We start from the raw sequence: 18,769 nt of genomic DNA on the forward strand, positions 1-18,769 counted from the left end.
TATATGTTTAATAGTGTTATATTGGAAATGATACGTTCTCAATACATGGGGAAAAGGTAACATTAAGAAAAATAAAACCAAGACTTCAGCCAAAGCAGCTAAGAATCTTGTCAGCCTGTGAGCCCTACCAATGCCCTCTCCCACATTCTCGGGCCCCGCTTTTCTCATCTATCCTCCGCTCCTAGTGAGCTTCATCTTCCCAAGGCCCTTAATGCAAAGTGCACAGGAGAAGAATGTTGGCTGCCATTCCACCTCGCGCTCTGCTCCTCTGATGACAAGAGAGGACCCACTTTCTGATCACTGGTGTGGTCTTTATTTCTGCTCCACCATAGATTCAAGATCCATCTGTGGTGGAAAGATCAGACCAGCTGGGCTGGAGACAGAAAAGGAGGAGTGACCTGGAGGGGTGGCCCTGGGGGTGATCCAACAGAAGAGATGAGGCAGGCTTCTCTCCCTTTGTCTTTTGCTTTCTTCACAAAGGGAATCCTTGGTCCTAGGAACAGAACTTCCAAGTGGTCCAAAAGGTCCACCAGAATTTGCCCTCCAACACTTGGAGGTGGGAGTTCTTTGTGTAGGGGAGGAGGGTGGAATCCACGGACTTTGCAGCTTACAAAATTTGCATTCGATTCCTAGATCCACCACTAATTGGCCGTGACCTTGAGCAAGTTACTTAAACTCTCTGGGCCTTCATTATGTGCAACATGAGAATAATATCTACTTTTCCAGGATGACTGTAAGGATTAATGGAGTATGTAAAATACGTGTATTATGTACATAGCACGTAACAGATGATCACTCCCTTCTCCATCATTGTGCTCTACTGACCTCATATTGAGGCTGCCATCCTCTGTGCCAGAAATTTCCAGTTGTGCACAAAAATAACATAACCCTGGCCACTGGGTAGGGCAGATTTTAAGTGTATGAAGCTAAATATTCATGTAAAAAGCATCACATTTTCCTTCTAACACCATCGATAGTATTGAACCGGCTGGCTATACAGATAGTGTAGACATAAGCAGAGAAATTATTTTAAAAATAAAATCACACTCCTGTGCTTTTTACTTTTTTTTTTTTTGCCATTCCCTATAAAGTAGAATAATTAAAAATAAGACGGTCTCATGAGGATGAATATTAGCGGCAAGAACAAAAGCACTGGAAAGCTTAATTTTTTTCAAAGGCCCATGGGAACTGTTTTCTCTATTGTCCTGTCCTGATGATTTAAACCTGACAGTTTAATCACTTTGCTTCTCCACTTAGTCATAGCAAAGCACTCCTAGTTTTCCCCTCGTGTGACAGAAGCTTGTGCAACAGAATATTGCTTAGGTGTGGTCACGCTTGTCTGTGACGGGCCCCACCTCTGATTCTAATCTCTCCACAAAGAATGCCAAGGGCACCACCCAGGCCCCCAGCCTCAGGATCATGGGCGGATGGGGAACAATCATCAGCTAACCAACTTGTCAGGCTACAATTAACTCCAAGTCCTTGCTCTGGGGTGCTGCTCTGTAGTTGGGGATGTTTTAATTTTTTTTTCACATATTTAAAATAAGATATTTAGTAGAAAATGGTTTAATAAATATATTTTTAAACATATGAAGTGGATATCTATGTCAAGTTATTCGGGAAAGTACCTGTAGGGGCCGAGTATCATAAGCACACCATCCTCATTAAGACTGATTGTATTTCAGAGTTTGGGAATACAGTCGGCCCTCCCCCACCCTACCACCTCTGCATCCATGGGGCCCACATCCCTACAGGTCCTGCATCCGTGGACACGGAGGCCCGACTCTATATATTACAAAGCTGCTGAGTCTTTATTCCTACTGATAGAGGTCCAAATGCATGGCCTATAGCACATACTCAATAAATGTCTAAGGAATTAATAATCATTTTTCCTGTGTTTAATGTAAACTGGGGCTGAGAGAGGCCTCGGTGTGGCTCGTTTTTCTCAGAGAAAGAAAAGGTGAAACACGCTAAAATGCTACCTTCAACCTTCAACCTACAAGTCAGCAAACCCCACCTCCCTCTCTGTTGCCTCCAGTCCTCAGAATACAATTCTTATTTAGCTCTCGAACTTCCAAGAGCTGCTCTCTAGAGAGAGCACAGAAATGGCGGTTGGCCGTAGCGAAGGAGCGAAAACAGGAGAGCTGGGCTCTGTATGGGTCTCTTCAGCACAGAAAACTTGCTGGACAGAGGACAAGCCATTCCTCAGATAAAGTATCTCATATATATATATATATAGACACACAGCCCTCGGACTCCAAGGGTCCTACGACAGAAACCACGCTTGGAAAGTCGTCTTTAAAGGCAATCACAGCTCCTAAGAGAAATTGGCCCTCTTTACATCATGTTGAACTCATCCTCCACAAGGGTCTGCAGATAGAAACAGGTTAATCCTTCTCTTAACATAGGAACATAACACTGTGCCAGCTACAAAAACACAAAACTCTTTTAAGTATATACCTTAGCGTCTTACCCAACCTTTATTCCCATTGACAAGCATCTCAGTTAAAAGAGCAATGTTTTTGTTTTGGTTTGTGTCTCAAAAACCCCAGGAAGACAGGTCTTTTAAAATACGGGGACACACCTCCAGCCCAGTGTGAAAGGATGGGAACACGCTATTCTAACAAGAGTTAGTTTTGTTTTTAACTCCCACTGACTGTCCTGGATTAAAGGATTCCTGTGGGCGTCCTTCCATTTCACAACCGCTCCATTATCTGTCCTTTGAGCAATAGCTGAAGCAAGCTCCGTTTCTGATGGATCCATTCATGCAAACCTTTGGATTCCCTCGCTCCATCCTCTCTCGGCTGAAGATTGTGTCCTGATCACTGTCAAACTCAGACTCAGACACCATCAGGCTGGAGTTGTGTTCTGTGCTTCGGTGCTTAATACCTAGGGAGAAGCAGACAGATGCATCTTGGGGGGAGGGCATTTTCCCTCTCAGCTGTCCGTCATTCTGGTCCCATGCACGGAGCCATGCGCGCTGCACATGCAAAACGATCACTCACAACGCAGCAGGCGGTTGGGGTTTCCTAGTGAGTATTAACAGGGGCTTTGGAATCACTGCTGAGCTTGAGCCCAAGCTTTGTCACTCACCAGCTGTGTGACCCTGGGCAAGGTACCTAACCTCTCTGGGCTTTCAGTCTCCTCATCTATTAAATTAGGAGATAACAAAGCGTCTACTCCACGGGTTTATGGTGAGGGTTAAGTGAACTCCTGCATGTAAAGCTCTTGCCGGCATTTACCACTTAGTAAGCACTCAGTAAATGAAAACCATTATGATTTTACCACTTGTTCCCATCAAATATTTTTAGTAGAATATTTGATTGCTGGGAGTTAAAATAAGAGAAGAGATAGGTATGTGACCCCTGCTCTCAAAGAATTTATAGTGTCTAGCTAAGGATGTAAGACAAAGACGAGATGAGGGTTCATGACAGGCAAGAAAGTTTTAAAAATAAATTTTACATGAATCAAGAAGAGATAAGCGCATACTTATAAGCTTCAGGGATGGTTCACACAGGATGGGATTTGAAGAGAGTGAAGGGTTTGGACAGGAGGACAGTGGAGGAGCATGGAGTATGCGGAGGCATCCAGAAGTATTTGCAGAAAGCAGTCTGCAGCAAATGATTCACGTAGGAAATGCAAAAAAAAACCAAAGAGGCTGGAACCTCATAGAAAAGCACATGAATCCAAGGGAAGCCATGAAGTTTGGATTTTGTCCTACTAGCAAAAGAGTGACACGATTAAAATGTTGTTTTAAGATATTACTAAAACCCAGTGGCAGGACAGAAGGAAGAAAGAGGAGTAACTGGAGAGCCAGCCACACACACGGAGCAGCACAGCATGGAGGAAGGGAGCCCAGGCTCTGGAGCAGACGGCCTGTCCCACCTGCCTTTGGTGCCTACTAGCTCTGTTACTTGGGCAACTTGCTGAACTTTTCTGTGCCTCAGTTTCCCTTTCTGTAAAATGGGTATAATCATAGAGCTGTTGGCAGGATCGGAATTCAGTGGTAAAGTGCATAGAATGGTACCTCCTACATAGTAAACATTAAGTACCTGCTAACTATTACTGTTGTTACTATTAGTCCACAGGTGAGATCACAAGGGTCTGAACTAGGGTGGTGGTGAGAACGATGAGGAAAGACGGCAAGAGATTAGGCAAGATGGAGTGGCTGGAGTGGGGACAAGGCATCCTGGACCAAGCACCAGTGTCTGAGGTTTAGAGCCTGGTAATGAGGAGCACGGGGGCACTGTGAGTAGAAACAAGACTGTCAGAAGCGGGGAGTGTATTTTAGGAGGCAGGTGGGTGAGACAATGCACCCAAAAGCACTTTGAGCTCTTAGGTACAAAGTCTCTTTATAACACCTCTGATATTAATTATGTAATACAGATGGTGAGCACTTGATAAATGCATGCTATTATGTGGATTTCCTGAGAAGCTTCCCCTGCCAAAGGCCCGAACCACACTCTCCATACATGCTCAGTCATTCTGGCCCCTGTGTTCCTACAGGGCATCGTCCGGCTTCTGTAGGACCCTGACTCTGGTGTAATTATCCTCCCCTGGGCTCTGAGTGCCCCAAGGCAGGCCCTGTGCTTCATTCTCCTCCCCATCTCCAGGGCCTAACTCAGGGTCTGTGCAGAGGGTAGATACGTGACATTTGCCGTGGACAACGTTCTGCATCTCACAACTTCGAAAGTGACTACAGCCCTCTGTAAGAATCAGTTTAGTCATCAATCCAGAATTGTGACAAGTCCATAGAATCAGTGCTAAGCAGCCTCAGAGGGCCAGAGAAGGTTCCTTTAGTCTCCAAGAGTTAATAAGTGAGAATCAGAGAGTTAACTGAGGTGGGCAAGAGGTAGCTCTCAGCATGGGGATCAATTCATGCTGTGAACAAAGTCAATTTTTTGTAAAAGCTTTTGTGTCCATCTATACACATGGCTGATTAGCTAATGCAGATGCTGAAAAATGTTTGGTTTTGAAGTCCAAATGTTATTTTGCGGCATTTTGTGGGTGGCAGACCTAAAGGGAACAGCGGTCAGAGATGAGCCAGGGTGAAACAGCATCACAGGCCCCACCCTCCAACCATGAGTAGAGAAAAGCCAGGCACTGGGGACACCTGTTTGAAAAGCAGTCTTCTTCCTGGGGTCATTTGGTTCGACCAATAATAGGCATTTCCTATCCCTCACCCATTCATGCCTCAAAGCACTTTGCCAAGATTTCATTGCGTGTATAATACAACTATCGCCTCCCAGGTAGCATATCCCCGGGATCGAAGTAGGTTGATTTTCTTCACAGAATCCCAGCCTTGCTCTTCCTCCCCGGTTAAAGCGCCCACTCCAGCCTGCTGTTCTCCCTTCACCTACGGTGACTCTCAGACACCTGGATCAAATAATGGAAAGGCACCAGGAAATCATCTTGGAGGCTGCCTTACCATATTTGGGCCTCAGCTCCATTCTTTCCTGGTCATCCATGTTATCCAGGATTGTGTACTTTGTTTTTTTCCTTATTTTAGTCCTTTTTCGTCTGAAAAGAACAAAGAAAAGGTCAACTCAGATTCTCAGAAAGGGTAACTAGGATCCAGGATTTAAAACACGTGGAGGACACCAAAGGAAATGTTTTGCCTTTAGAATTTATTACGTTCTATTAATTGGCATCTTTTATTAAGGATATGCATACATAGCCAGATCTGAGTTTGGTGAGTCTGGGGTACATCGTGCATCTTGAAGAAACACATGTCAGAGTAAGAACGGCCCTACTGCTATCACCCTCCTAACTGCAGGCTCTCACCTAATCCTCAGGCTGAGGTGCCAGGGACCTTCCCAGAAACTCTCAATACCTGTGTGTTGGCCTAGCAAGCTTTTCTCCATGAGTCATTCCTTCCTCATAAAAACCTGGATTAGCAAGTTTTCCCCTGAACCTATACTATCCTGAGATGTCCAAAGAGGCAGGAATGAAAAGATGATGTAACTGGCAATCAGAAAAAAAACAACAGAAATGATAATAAATTCCCCCAAAGGAATAAGCAAGAACTCAGTCAACACATAAAAACAACTGGGCTGATCCTATGTACCTCATCCTATGCTTCAGGGGATAATTTGAAAATACACATCAACACTATGGTAAGATATGTAGAGAACAAACAAAGGCAATTTTCTGATAGCTTGGTGATTAACAGCATGGGCCTCTAACCCTGGGTTTACTCTCGGGGTGACTTTGAGATCATTTTTTTGTTACCTCTGTGATTCCATGTTCCCACCTGTAAAATGGGAGTAAGAATAGTCCCTTTCTCATATGGTAGATAGGAGGACTAAATAAGATAATACACAGAAAGCACTTAGAACCATTCATCACAATGGCAGATACTTAATAAATGCTCACAGTCAATCACTCTCATCATCATCATCCTCATCTACTGGATACAAATGTCACAAAGCTGCAGAATTTTTAAAGCCAAGCACAGCAAGGTGACCATCATCCCAGATGGTTCTGGGAAAACTTAATGGGATGGAGGCCTCTAAATGTCTGTGCTCCCTTTCACCAGGCCTACCTTTGGGAAAATAACCACAAATAAAACTAAAAAAATTGATAAGTGATCTCTGAAAAATAACTATTATTATGGTATAACCATTATTTCTTTTTATCATGTCTTCTTTGGAGAGCATTTATAGAGTTCCATATAGGAAAAGTGGACCCAATGCTGTCTTCTAAGGACTTGAGTAATCACTGTTCCTACAAATCTGCTTATAGAGGGTCAAGCATGTGGTTATGGAAGGTTCAGACAACTAGGCGGCTCTGGGGCTTCTCAGCGGTCAGCTCCATGGGAAAAAAGAAGAAGGAAAAATCTAAAGCAAAACCTCTCTTTGGTGATAGTATTCACTTCGCTTAAAGTTTTGCATTTATGAAATAGAATTCAGGTAGATTAGATTGTTGCTTCACATACGTAAAATAATGTAAATCTACCGTTTGGATCAGTCTACTTCTACAACTCCTTTCTCTACCGAGGGCGGATTAGTCAGGCCACTTAGGTACTGTTCTAGTGAACATAATGCGACACTGATAGAAAAGAGCATTAGATTTGATACAGAATCACTGAATCTTCTAGAAAATATGAGAGCTGCAATGAAAAAAAGGCACATAAGCCTCGTGGGGGAGAATGCATTATAAAGTACTTTTAAAGTCGAGTTTCTCTTCATAAAAAGAGTGACTGTCAAACAGTTCAGCAGCTTCACAAACCCGAGCAAAAGCCGCTAAAACTGTCATATCACCTTCAATGTTGCGTCTTTATTTCAAAGACATAAGTAAGCGTGCCAGGTACCTCTTGCAGCAGCAGATGCAAAGCCAAGTTAAACCCCCTGTTAGCACGACAAGAGTTAGAGCCAATGTTGTCACATAGAATACACTCCACTCTGAAAAACAAGAAAACCAGAGTGGACATGTTACATACCATTTGCAAAACAGCTTTATTTCAATGACTCACAATGAATATTTCTGAGTCCTTACAAGCAAAGCCATCTGCGGTGCTGCTACCACCTCGCCAGGCTGGTCGAGAGCTTAAGCAGGGTGAAATACAAATAAATCAAGAACAACTTAAAACCACCCGACTTTCATCCAACTGGTTCAGGGACCTCATGGAGCACATATTTCACACTGACCTGAGAACAGAATAATCTGAAAAAATAAATTCATCAGTTAAGAAGTAAGGCCTCTTAAACACCCATGAAAGTCACATCAAAATATTCATTCCAGAATCACAGAACCTCAAAACTAGCTCTGGCCTGGTTTGAATAAAGCAAGTAAAGTATTTGTATGGTCGCCTATGACATGAAGATGCTATTCACAGAGCCAGACAGCCGCTCAGAAGCTACCTGATCTTCACTTCCCCCACACCTTGTGGAAATCCAAGGTAAAAAGTTCTGCACCAGCAACTCAGGAAGAGAGAAACCAATGGAGCAAAGACAAAAGGTTTACCTCTATTAAATGTTATACATGCTCCTTGGAATAACAATCCAAGGGCTGGCTATTTTCAAATTTTTATGTAGTAGAGAGTGGGAACATAATTTGGCAGTCAGCTCATCCTAGTTTTTCGGCCAATTATGTCCATCTACATCCCCAAGAAAACAAAATTACTCTTAGGAATAGACTGGCATTGAAATACAGTTCCCTCCTCAGAAAAGACTTAAGGGTACCAGCTTGGCCAGCTGAGGAGGTGGTTCCAATTTCTGGTGCCTGCTTGGGCAGACAGCCTGGAAGAATGGGCCAGTTTTCTTGTTCATCTGATTGCAGCCAGGTCCACACCAGGGACCACTTCACCAGAAGGTCACACTCAGCTCAAGCCAAGGCAGGTGCAATTTGGAAATGGGGACCAGGTAGCCCAAAGCAACCTTCTCAGCAATGCCAGTGATGGTTAGCCAAATCTGCTCTGCCAAGGTGAATCTCCTCATCGGGAAGTTTTACGAAAAGCCTTAAACACACCACCAAGGTGAACTGTGGGGGGATCTTAACCCATCACCACGTGAGCTCGTTCGCTTGGCTTCGGGTGAGAAAAGGGTTGAATTTACAGATGCAAAGCTAGGCAGATCTTTCTGACAGTTCAGAATGATTTGTCTAAAGGCTCCTCACCCAAAGCCACCACCACACCAGGACTCACCACAGTTGCTTTCCCCATCCTGGATATAACGCTGGATCAGGTTCTCCATCCACAACTGCGAGCAAATGCAGCGCTTTGTGATGGGGTCACAGTGACCATGGCCAGAACACTTCAGGAGGCACCCTGCAAGGAGGCGAGTGGGGCAGAGGTCACCATGGAGAAAAGGGGCTCCCTGGCTTCAGCTGTGTCTTTTCATAGCATAGACCCTGAACAGAGGCATCTCGTTGAATCAAGAGACTCCTACACTATGAACAGGGGTCCCAGGGAAAGTCTCTCGAATCGACAATCTCATCTGGAAGCAAATGGCAGAAATATGCCAACACCTGCACTGTGAAACAAAAGCCTTAATCATGTAGCAGAAACGTAGCACCCTTTGGCTTAAGAAAGAGAAATTCTAAGAATTTATCCAGTGAAAACGACTGGGGATGTGCACAAAGATTTATCTACATTGCAGCATTATTTAAAATCAACCTGAGGTCTGTGAGTAGGGGATTGGTTGTATAAGTTGTGGAACATATCTAGGATGGAGTACTGTGAGGTCATGAATATGTTATTGAGGGATGAATTTTAAAAGATTTGAGAAAATGATCATAATATGATTTGAAGTTAAATACCAGATTAAAAAATTATATATCAAATTATCCTGATTGTATTACGTGTTTCTAGAGATGGGGGAACTAGAAGGAAAAACATCAAAATATTAACAAAAGTTATCTTCGGATGGTGGGAATTCTAGACTCTAGCATCTAAAGGATTATTCTAATTTTTTTTGTCTTCTTGGATATTCCAAATTTCCTACAATAAATAAATATTACTTTTGTAGCTAGAAAAGAAGGAGTTCTTAAAAAATTAATTTACTCCATATTACAAAGAAAGTCAATTGTGGATAGGTATACATCTGAAACAAATTAAATTTTACTCCCCAAATGGTATCACAGGCCCCAGTGTCTATTGAAATGACCCCTTTAACATAATAAGGGATTCATGTTCCTTGGAAGGTGGGGACAGAGACCTGGGATAAAGACCACATTTCCTTCCACACATATGAATGAGTTTGGTGCCAGGAAGAGGCGGCAGGCAAGCCACTAAGAAAAGCGGTGCCACTGGAGGGCACTTAAAAGCTATCTTAAATTTCCAAGAGTCTACATAACACCATGTTCACAACCTAAGGCACGATGTCCCAGGTCAATAAATTATATAAACATGGCTTTTCCAACCAATAACACTTATCTTTTAATACTGTTCTGACCATCTAAGTATGAAATCTCTGACAATGACCAGTATGAAAGAATATGGTTTTAAAAACAGACCATAACTGTTGTTTTTCTCCAGTTTCTCTCAAAGACAAAGCATAGTTGGCAAATGTATGTTGCAGGAAACCAGCTGGAGAAATAAATGCAAAACAAATCCCTGGATGCTAAAGCAAAGCTGTCCACATGTCCTCTTTTTGTGCCAGTAAAACATAGCCACGATCAGCGAATCTGATTCTTTTAGAATATTCCCGTAGGGGTTGACATGGAGAAATTGGAAAGATAATGAAATATTGAACGTCATTCCTACTTAAGTCAAAAAAGACTATGAGACCTGGCTACTGTCCCGCCATATAGGAACCAAATCATATTTCACCTCCTCCGAAAAATCTTTTCCTTTAACCTGGGTAGTTACGTATGTTTCTATAAGACTCCCATTGCATTTAATTGGATGGGATGTCTAGTCCAGTGGAATCCAATTCTGAATATACAACAATTAGGTATTTACATTACTTGAACTTTAAAAATAAAAATAAAAAAGAATATTTCTGATAGGGGACATACCTGCTGTGTCAATCCTCAAGACTTTGAAAAGCAAGAAATCAGCCTTTTCCTTCGAGAGCCGCCTGTGCAGATTTCGGGCCACTTCCGCAGCTTTGAGGACCTTGAAAGGTGGCCCAGTCTGTACATAAAACACAATCACGGTGCTGCAGAGGAGACAGAGAGAGAGGCCAGCCGCACGGTTACTCAGTGACCAATGTGACACGCCCACTCCAGCCGTCTGACCTGTGGGGCTGAGAAGAGAGACGGCCACAGCTCTGCCGCTTGGCAAGGACATAGGGGTGTATTCTGAGGGCCAAGGGATTGATCGGTTTCCATTCACAAATAAAGGCTCTTTGGTCCCAGAGTTCAGCGGATGATAGATAGACCTTTGGATAAAAGGAGCAATGTATATGTGTGCGCAAACAGACATAACCACACACAGAATGAGAACTTTCAGACACATCTTCATTTTTACCTTTTTGTTGAGATATAATACACTTACAATAAAAAGTCACCCTTTTTTTTTTTTTTTTTGCCAGTGCTGTGCAGCTTGCAGGATCTCAGTTCCCAGACCAGTGATTGAACCTGGGGCCAAGGCAGTGAAAGCCCAGAATCCTAACCACTAGGCCACCAGGGAACTCCCAAAAGTCACCCTTCTGAAGTGTACAATTCAGTGGCCTTTAGTATATTCACAAAGTTGTGCAACCATCACCACCACCTAATTCCAGAACATTTCCATCATCACAGAAACTCCACACCCATTAACAGTCACCCCCATACCGCCCCCCAGCTCCTGCCAACCACTAATCTACTTTCTGTCTCTGTAGGTTTAATTATTCTGGGCTTTTGATATAAATGGAATATATATGAGGCATTTTGCATCTGGCTTCTTTCACTTAGCATGATGTTTTCAAAGCTCATCCAAGTTGTAGCATATATCAGTATTTCCCCCTCCTTTGAATTGCCAAATATTATTCCATTGTATGACTATATCTCATTTTATTTATCCACTCATCAGTCGATGACATTTGGATTGTATCTACTTTTTGGCTATATGAATAATGCCACTGTGAATGTTCAAGTGCCAGATTTCTTTTTTCTTTTTTTTAACATCTTTATTGGAGTATAATTGCTTTACAATGGTGTGTTAGTTTCTGCTTTATACCAAAGTGAATCAGCTATACATATACATATATCCCCATATCTCCTCCCTCTTGAGTCTCCCACGTGCCAGATTTCGTATGGACATATGTTTATCATTTCTCTTGGTTATATACCCAGGAGCAGAATGACTGGGTCGTATGGTAGCTCTACATTTAACATTTTGAGGAACTGACAAACTGTTTTCCCCAGTGGCTACACCATTTACATTCCCACCAGCTACGTATGAGTGTTCCAGTTTTTCCATATACTTGTCAACATTTGTTATGGTCTGTCTTCTGGATTACAGCCATCCTGGTGGGTGTGAAGTGGTATCTCAATGTGATTTTGCATTTCCCTAATAGCTAGTGATGCTGAGCATCTTTTCATGTGCTTATTGGCATTTGTATATTTTCTTTGGAGAGATTTTATTCAAATCTGTATTAGTTTCCAAATGTTGCCATAAAAATGTACCACAAACTGGGTGGCTTAACACAACAGAAATTTATTCTCCCACAGTGTTAGAGGCTAGAATTCCAAAATCAAGGTGTTGGTAGGACCATCCTCTCTGAAGGCTCCAGGGGAGAATCTGCTCCATGCCTTTCTCTTAGCTTCTGCTGTTGCCGGCAATCCTTGGTGTTCTGTGGCTTGTAGACACATCACTCCAATCTCTACCTCCAGTATCACATGGCAGGCTCCCTGTGTGTCTGTCTCTGTGTCTCTTTTCTTATAAGGACACAGTCACGTTGGATTAAGGGTCCACCCTACTCCAGTATGACCTCATCTTAACTAATTCCATCTACAACGACAATTTCAAATAAGGACACATTCACAGGTCCTAGGGGTTAGGGCAGAACATATCTTTTGGGGAGACACCATTCAACCTACAAGTGTTTTTATCAAAAAAGAATTTGTCAAATGCTTTTTCATGTGTATTAGGATGATCATACAGTTTTTGTCCATATGGTTTACTATATGTACTGATTTTCATGTGTTTACCCACCCTTGCATTGCTGGGATAAATCCCACTTGGCCATAGTGTATAATCCTTTTAAATATTTCTGGATGGATCCAGCAATTCCACTCCTAGGCATATGTCCAAAGGAAATGAAAACAGGATATGGAAGAGATATATGCACTCCCATGTTTAGTGCAGCATTATTCACAATAGCCAAGATATGGAAGTAACCTAAGTGTCCATCAGTGGATGAACGGATAAGGAAAATGTGTTATATATACATAATGGAATATTATTCAGCCACGAGAAAGAAGGAAATCCTGCCATTTGCAACAACATGAATGGACCTTGAGGGCATTACGCTAAGTGAAATAAGCCAGACAGAGAAAGACAAACACTACATATCAGTTATATGTGGAATCTAAATAAGCCAAACTCATAAAAACAGAGAGTAGAATGGTGGTTACCAGGACTGAGGGTAGGGGGTGAGGAACTGGGGAGATGTTTAAGGGTAGAAACTTGCAACCAATAGATAAATAAGTCCTGGAGATCTAATGCACAGCATAGTGATTATAGACAACAATACTGTATTATAAAGTCAATGTTGCTAAGAGACTAGATCTCTTGCACACGCACTAGATCCCACCACAAAAAAGAAATGATAATTTTGTGACATGATAGAGGTGTTAGCTAACTCTAGGTGGTAATCAATTGCAATATATAAACATACAAAATCAACATGTTGTACACCTTAAATTTACACAATGTTATATGTCAATTATAGTGCAGTAAAATAAATAATATGTTGCTGGATGCAGATAATATTTTGTTGAATTTTTTTGCTTCTATATTCATAAGGCATATTGGTCTGTAATTGTGTGTGTGTGGTGGGGGGGGAGAGAGAGAGAGATATCTTTGTCTAGTTTTGCTATCAGAGTAAAACTGGCCTCATAGAATGAGTTGGGAAGTGTTCCCTCCTCTTCTATGTTTTGGAAGAGTTTGTGACCGTGGTGCTAAATCTTTAAACATTTTGTAGAATTCACTAGTGAAGTCATCTGGTCCTAGTTTTTGTGGGAAGTTTTTTGATTCAATCTCTTCACTTATTATAGGTCTATTAAAATGTATTATTTCTTCTTGAGTCAGTTTTTATAGTTGTGACTTTCTAGAACTTTGTCCACTTAATTTAGGTTAACTAATTTGTTGACATATAATTGTTCATAGTATAAGCCTTTTCATTTCTATAAGGCTGGTAGTGATATCCCTTTTCATTCCAGATGTCAGCAGTTTGAGTCTTCTCTCTTTTTCTTGGTCATTCTAGCTAAAGCTTTATCGATTTTGTGGATCTTTCAAAGAAACAACTTTTGGTTTTATTGATTTTCAGATGTGTTTGGTTCAGTGTTTGATATAAGAAAGGGCAATGTATGATCCATTTTAGAAAGAGTTCCATAAAAACATAACTAGTATTTTTAATTTATTATTTTTCTAAGTAAATTTCAGTTATCTGAAAAGCAAACCTAAACAGAATAGCTGACAATAAGTGGCAGGTGGATTTACTGTGAAGAGTAGGTTTTTATTCCCATATTCTGTCTCTCTCTCTCTCTCTCTCTCCTCATCCCACTTCACTGTTCATAGGTTGGATGAGAGTCTTTTAAAAACTAAATTAAAATTGTAAACCTTATAAGAAATCAAGGAAGAGGTTGAACCTTATAGACCCTCAGAAGACAGCAATGGTAACCCATAATCCTCTCACACTGAGAAGTCTCAGCCCCCAAACACGGGGCAGGGATGAAGTCTGGCCGTGAAGCATCCCCCGTGCGTGCCCCAGACCATGCGCACGCCCTCTGATGATACCAGAACTAAAACCCAGCTCTCTCTGATGTTCCCTATGCCTTCATTCAGAACATTCTCAATCAACAAACATTTACCAAGACTTGTGGGAAGGACCTATAATGATGTTGTCCTTACTGCTTCCCTTGGAGAAAAAAAAAGAATATGAATGGGATAAACATGCGTGCAAAGACACAGAACAAGAGAGGAAATGACGAGCTTCAGGCTGGACTGTGCAGTTCTTACCTGAGATCCGAGTGGGCCTGAATCTTCTGAACCTTGACGTCAGAGTCCAGCACATTCAGCAGCACCGCCAGCTGCCTCACAAGGGTGTCCTTCTGCTGTTCCGTCAGCTGCCCAACGCCAACCTGCAGGATCAGCTCCACCAGGCCGCTCTTCTTCGGATCTGGGGAAATGAGAAGACATGGGCTTTCCACCTGGAAACCCCAGGCTTGATAATAGGAGGAGCAAGGCCTGCACAATAGTTAAAGAGCTTTAAATGACCCCTGTGTAATTTCTACGCTTAGGTTCTAGGGCTCAGGTCAATTCTTCCAAGTACCACAGGGGCCACTATCCGAGAGTACTTCTTCCTTCTTTTATATCAGCTTGCTGTCTATTAATTTTTCTCCAGATGATAAGGAGGTGTGCCTAATCTGCCTCTGGGCTCACGTGAAATTCTGGGACCTCACACACCTCCTCGGGCCTGGTAAGAGAACTATGTCTCCGAGCGCTGCGGGCCCGGCCCAGTTTATGCCGGGGGTCGGTGTGGCCATCTTGCTGGAGCTGCCCTCTTCGCGCTCCCAAGAATGAAGGTCTCGTGTCCACCTCACATTAGGTCTTTGTCTTCTGGCAGGAAAACCAAAGTGACCAGGGAGTCCTGCTGCCAGATCCAATTCTCCCTAATGAGTTAGGAGGCTGGATCTGTTTGGGGATCAATAACCACAGGCAGAGAAAACCTCAAAGTGGGCCCAGCTTCCCACACTGTCACCTGCAAGGAGCCCCAAAGGCGACCCCTCCCCCCTCCCCCCGCTCAGAGACCAGCCCCACAAACCCAGGCCCGGAAGCCTGTGAGCACACCTGGCTGCACTTCCACGGTGGCAGTGTCCATGTCCGAGGCGCCCTGACTGTCAGCGACTCTCAGGTGGAAAGTGTAGACCCCTTCCACCAGGTTGGTGAGCTGCAGGGCCGTGCTGTGGTCAGAGCCATCCATGACATCCTGAGAAATAACCCAGTTCATGATTCAGTAGTCAGCTCCCAACCTGGGCCTCTGTTGATCCCAAACCTCGGGGTCCCGTCTTTGTCACACATGCATGATTCTAAGGGGCAGGCTGAAGAGGAAGCAAGGTGGTGGGTTAGTGAAGGTCCGGGTAATCCTCAGCGTCTCTTCCACTTTTAAAGCACCAGGAGGCACAATCCTCAGACAGGACTTTGTGAGCTGAGCTGCTTCCCAAGGACTCTCTAGGAATTACCAAATTCCACCCGACAAGAGGGGGAAACCACTGAAATTAGGGCAGAGACCCGGAGGGTGAAGCGCTCTCTTTGAAGAGTTTTCTGGGTCTTATTTTCAAAGATAGTTTTACAATGCTCTCATCTTGGGTTTCCTCATGGTGTATCAGGTTCACCTTCTCAAATGACCCAAGAGCCTGAGTAGCAACATCTCTGCTCAAAGAATTCGAGAAATCTCCCAGACCCTCTCTCTGAACTTGCTAACAGAAGAGGGTGGTAACAAATGATAACAAGGGCTCTGATCAGAAAGCTGTTATAATTACACTTAGAAGCTAACCCACCATCTGGCTGAACAGTATTCATTCCAGAGTTACTTTAGAAATTATAAAGCATTTTCAGTTCTTTCCCTGGGACCACTCCTTCAGTACATCTTCAAGAGTAAATTTGCATCTCTCAAGTCCTTAGCAACAGCAGGAATGAAGATGTACCTAAATTTACAGCCTAAGAGGGAGAGTGATCTAATGGGGAAAAAGGCCTGCCAGGAGCTAAAAACCTAGGTCTATCTGGTTTGACTAAGGATGAGTTAGTTGACCTTGGCCAAGTCACTTTCCATCCCTGCATCTCATTCTCTGTACTTAGGAGATGGGAAGAGCAATCCTCGATCTATTGACCTATCTGGTACAATGTTGAGGAAAAGGAAAGAATCCATTTGGACCAAAATAGGAACAACGGGGGAGCTAAGGAGCAGAATGAGTCCCATGAGAAGACGTGGCTTCAAAGTTCCTCCAGGCTATGGTTTCTGACCCTATGCAAAGTCTGGGCAAGGAAAAAGTCGGAAGGGACTTCAGATTTGTTTAAACTGAAGAGCAGCCTGCTGCCTCCAGCCCTCAGAAGAAACCTAGAAGCATAAACACCTTAGTGGGGACCATGGAAAGGGAGATGAGGTCATAACAGAGATATTGCTATGAAGTTAGCTGTGTTCCCTCATCTGTTGAAGCCCTAATCCCCCAATGTGTCTCTATTTGAGATAAGGTCTATTAAGAGGTAATTAAAAAAAAAAAAAAAAAAGAGGTAATTAAGGTTAAATGAGGTCATAGGGTGGGGTCCTGATCCCATAGGATTAGTGTCCTTATAAGAAGAAACACCCAAGAGCCCTCTCTCTCCCCCTCCCCTCCCTTCCCCTCTCTCCTCTCTCTCTCCCGCAACCCCTGCCCCACCCCTGTGAGGACACAGCAAGAAGGCAGCTGTCTGAGAACCAGGAAGAGAGCTCTCATCTGGAACCAAACTGGCTAGCACCTTGATCTTGGACTTTGCAGCCTCCAGAACTGGAAGAACACAAATATCTGTTGTTTAAGCCACCCCGTCTATGCTATTTTGCTATGCAGCCCTAGCAAACTAATACAGACGTAATGATTAGTGGTCCAGGGGCAATTCTCTTCAAGTACTCACTCCAGCTGCTGGACTCTGGCCGTCCCGGATCCACAGATAGGACACAATTCCTTGGTCATCAGTAGACCTTGAACCATCCAAAGTAATGGAGTTATTGGGAAGCACAAGAACATGTCTGCCACCAGCCTGGGCTCTGGGAGGACTATTATTTTCTAAGTCAAATATAGCAGAAATGAAAGCAAAGAAATTGATTTAAAACACTTGTTATAGAAGTGTATCACAAACTATCCATGACTATTCCATCTTGCAGATATGTAGATTTAAAATATCCAGAAAGCATCATTTCCTGCCCCAAATACCCATTAGATAATATACAGACTTTCTTAAAGTTCTTTTTGCACTTAGCTAGTTGTAATTTGGCAGCCTATATGCTGGACAGTTTTCTATTATCATTACAGTTTTTTCTCTTTTTAAAAAAGAGAAATCATGATCTTACTTACGTTCAGGGTCTGGAAAATGAAAATATTTTGGTTTAGAATATGCTATGGATTATTTTGTACTGGTCCACACTATCTGGCCACAGAAATATTTTTGTTTCTAACAGTGCCAAATCTTGCTTGTCTAAGTAAATTGAAGAAGGAAGATTCAGGGCAGTGGGGAGAATCTGGCACTGAGGAGGCTTAATTCCATTGTCGATACAGGGAAAGGCTAGAAAGAATAGAAATAGACTGGCAGTAAATTGAGTAAGCCCAAAAATCCTTCTATAAAAAACAATATCTAGACCCTATCGAGCTTCAAAACTGGAACTTACGACAACCACCCCCTTTTATGCACGTGTCCCCATACTCTCTGTACTATTATATATGGCTGAAAACTTCCATAATAAAACGTCTGAAAAAAACTCAAATCGATGTCACTGTGCTGATAAAATTGTTTCATCCTTTCCCAACTGCCCAGCAAATAAAGTCCAAACTCCTCGGCATGACACATGACACATACAATCCCTCAAGGCTGAGCTTCTGCCTTTGTCTCAGCCACCCTCCCCAGTGAACTGACACTCTTGCTGGTCCGTAATACTGGGGAATGGATTTTCCCATCCAGCCATGCTCTTTTACACCACTGATCTTCAATGCATCATAATCATTTATTCATTCACTGAAGTAACCAACATCTTTGATTTGCCATGAGTCTAGCACTGTGCCAATGGAAGAGACAGAAATATCTGAAACAAAGGTCTTTAACCAGCTCACAGTCAAATGGAAAAGAAAAAAGAGACAAGTACATAAAGCAGGATGTCATAAGACTGGACCACACATTTCATATTAAGAAACAACATGGAATTTGAAACCATCTCTGCTCTTAGATTTCCAAGGAAGAGAGAAAGCAAAGCATCACGTGGTCACTAGGACATGGGGCTTTAGTTGCCAGTAGTCACAGAAGGAGAATGAAGCTATTAGGACACACACTCCACAAACAAAAGGAAATGCTGTGGACGTGGACGGAAGAAGAGTGACCTTTGCTTGGCCAAGCAGAGTTCGGTATCTGCTATAGCCAATAAGCAAACACTAACAT

General features: G+C 42.8%; 1 protein-coding gene across 2 annotated transcripts in view; it reads right to left on the reverse strand.

The window, feature by feature from the left end:
• Positions 1 to 2,508: 2,508 nt before the first annotated feature.
• The window catches only part of KIAA0319 (KIAA0319 ortholog), a 72,253-nt gene continuing 55,992 nt past the window's right edge, over positions 2,509 to 18,769 (reverse strand). For both annotated transcript variants that reach the window (XM_059940699.1, XM_059940697.1), the window contains 8 exons: positions 17,258 to 17,409; positions 15,440 to 15,578; positions 14,609 to 14,768; positions 10,459 to 10,601; positions 8,645 to 8,767; positions 7,313 to 7,403; positions 5,429 to 5,520; positions 2,509 to 2,889 (listed from right to left, as the gene is read on the reverse strand). In XM_059940699.1, the coding sequence (XP_059796682.1) occupies positions 2,711 to 2,889; positions 5,429 to 5,520; positions 7,313 to 7,403; positions 8,645 to 8,767; positions 10,459 to 10,601; positions 14,609 to 14,768; positions 15,440 to 15,578; positions 17,258 to 17,409 (1,079 nt within the window). In that variant the 3' untranslated portion in view covers positions 2,509 to 2,710. The remainder of the gene's footprint in view (positions 2,890 to 5,428; positions 5,521 to 7,312; positions 7,404 to 8,644; positions 8,768 to 10,458; positions 10,602 to 14,608; positions 14,769 to 15,439; positions 15,579 to 17,257; positions 17,410 to 18,769) is intronic.

The sequence above is a fragment of the Balaenoptera ricei genome, chromosome 11 (genome assembly GCF_028023285.1).
Source record: "Balaenoptera ricei isolate mBalRic1 chromosome 11, mBalRic1.hap2, whole genome shotgun sequence".
NCBI lineage: Eukaryota > Metazoa > Chordata > Mammalia > Artiodactyla > Balaenopteridae > Balaenoptera > Balaenoptera ricei.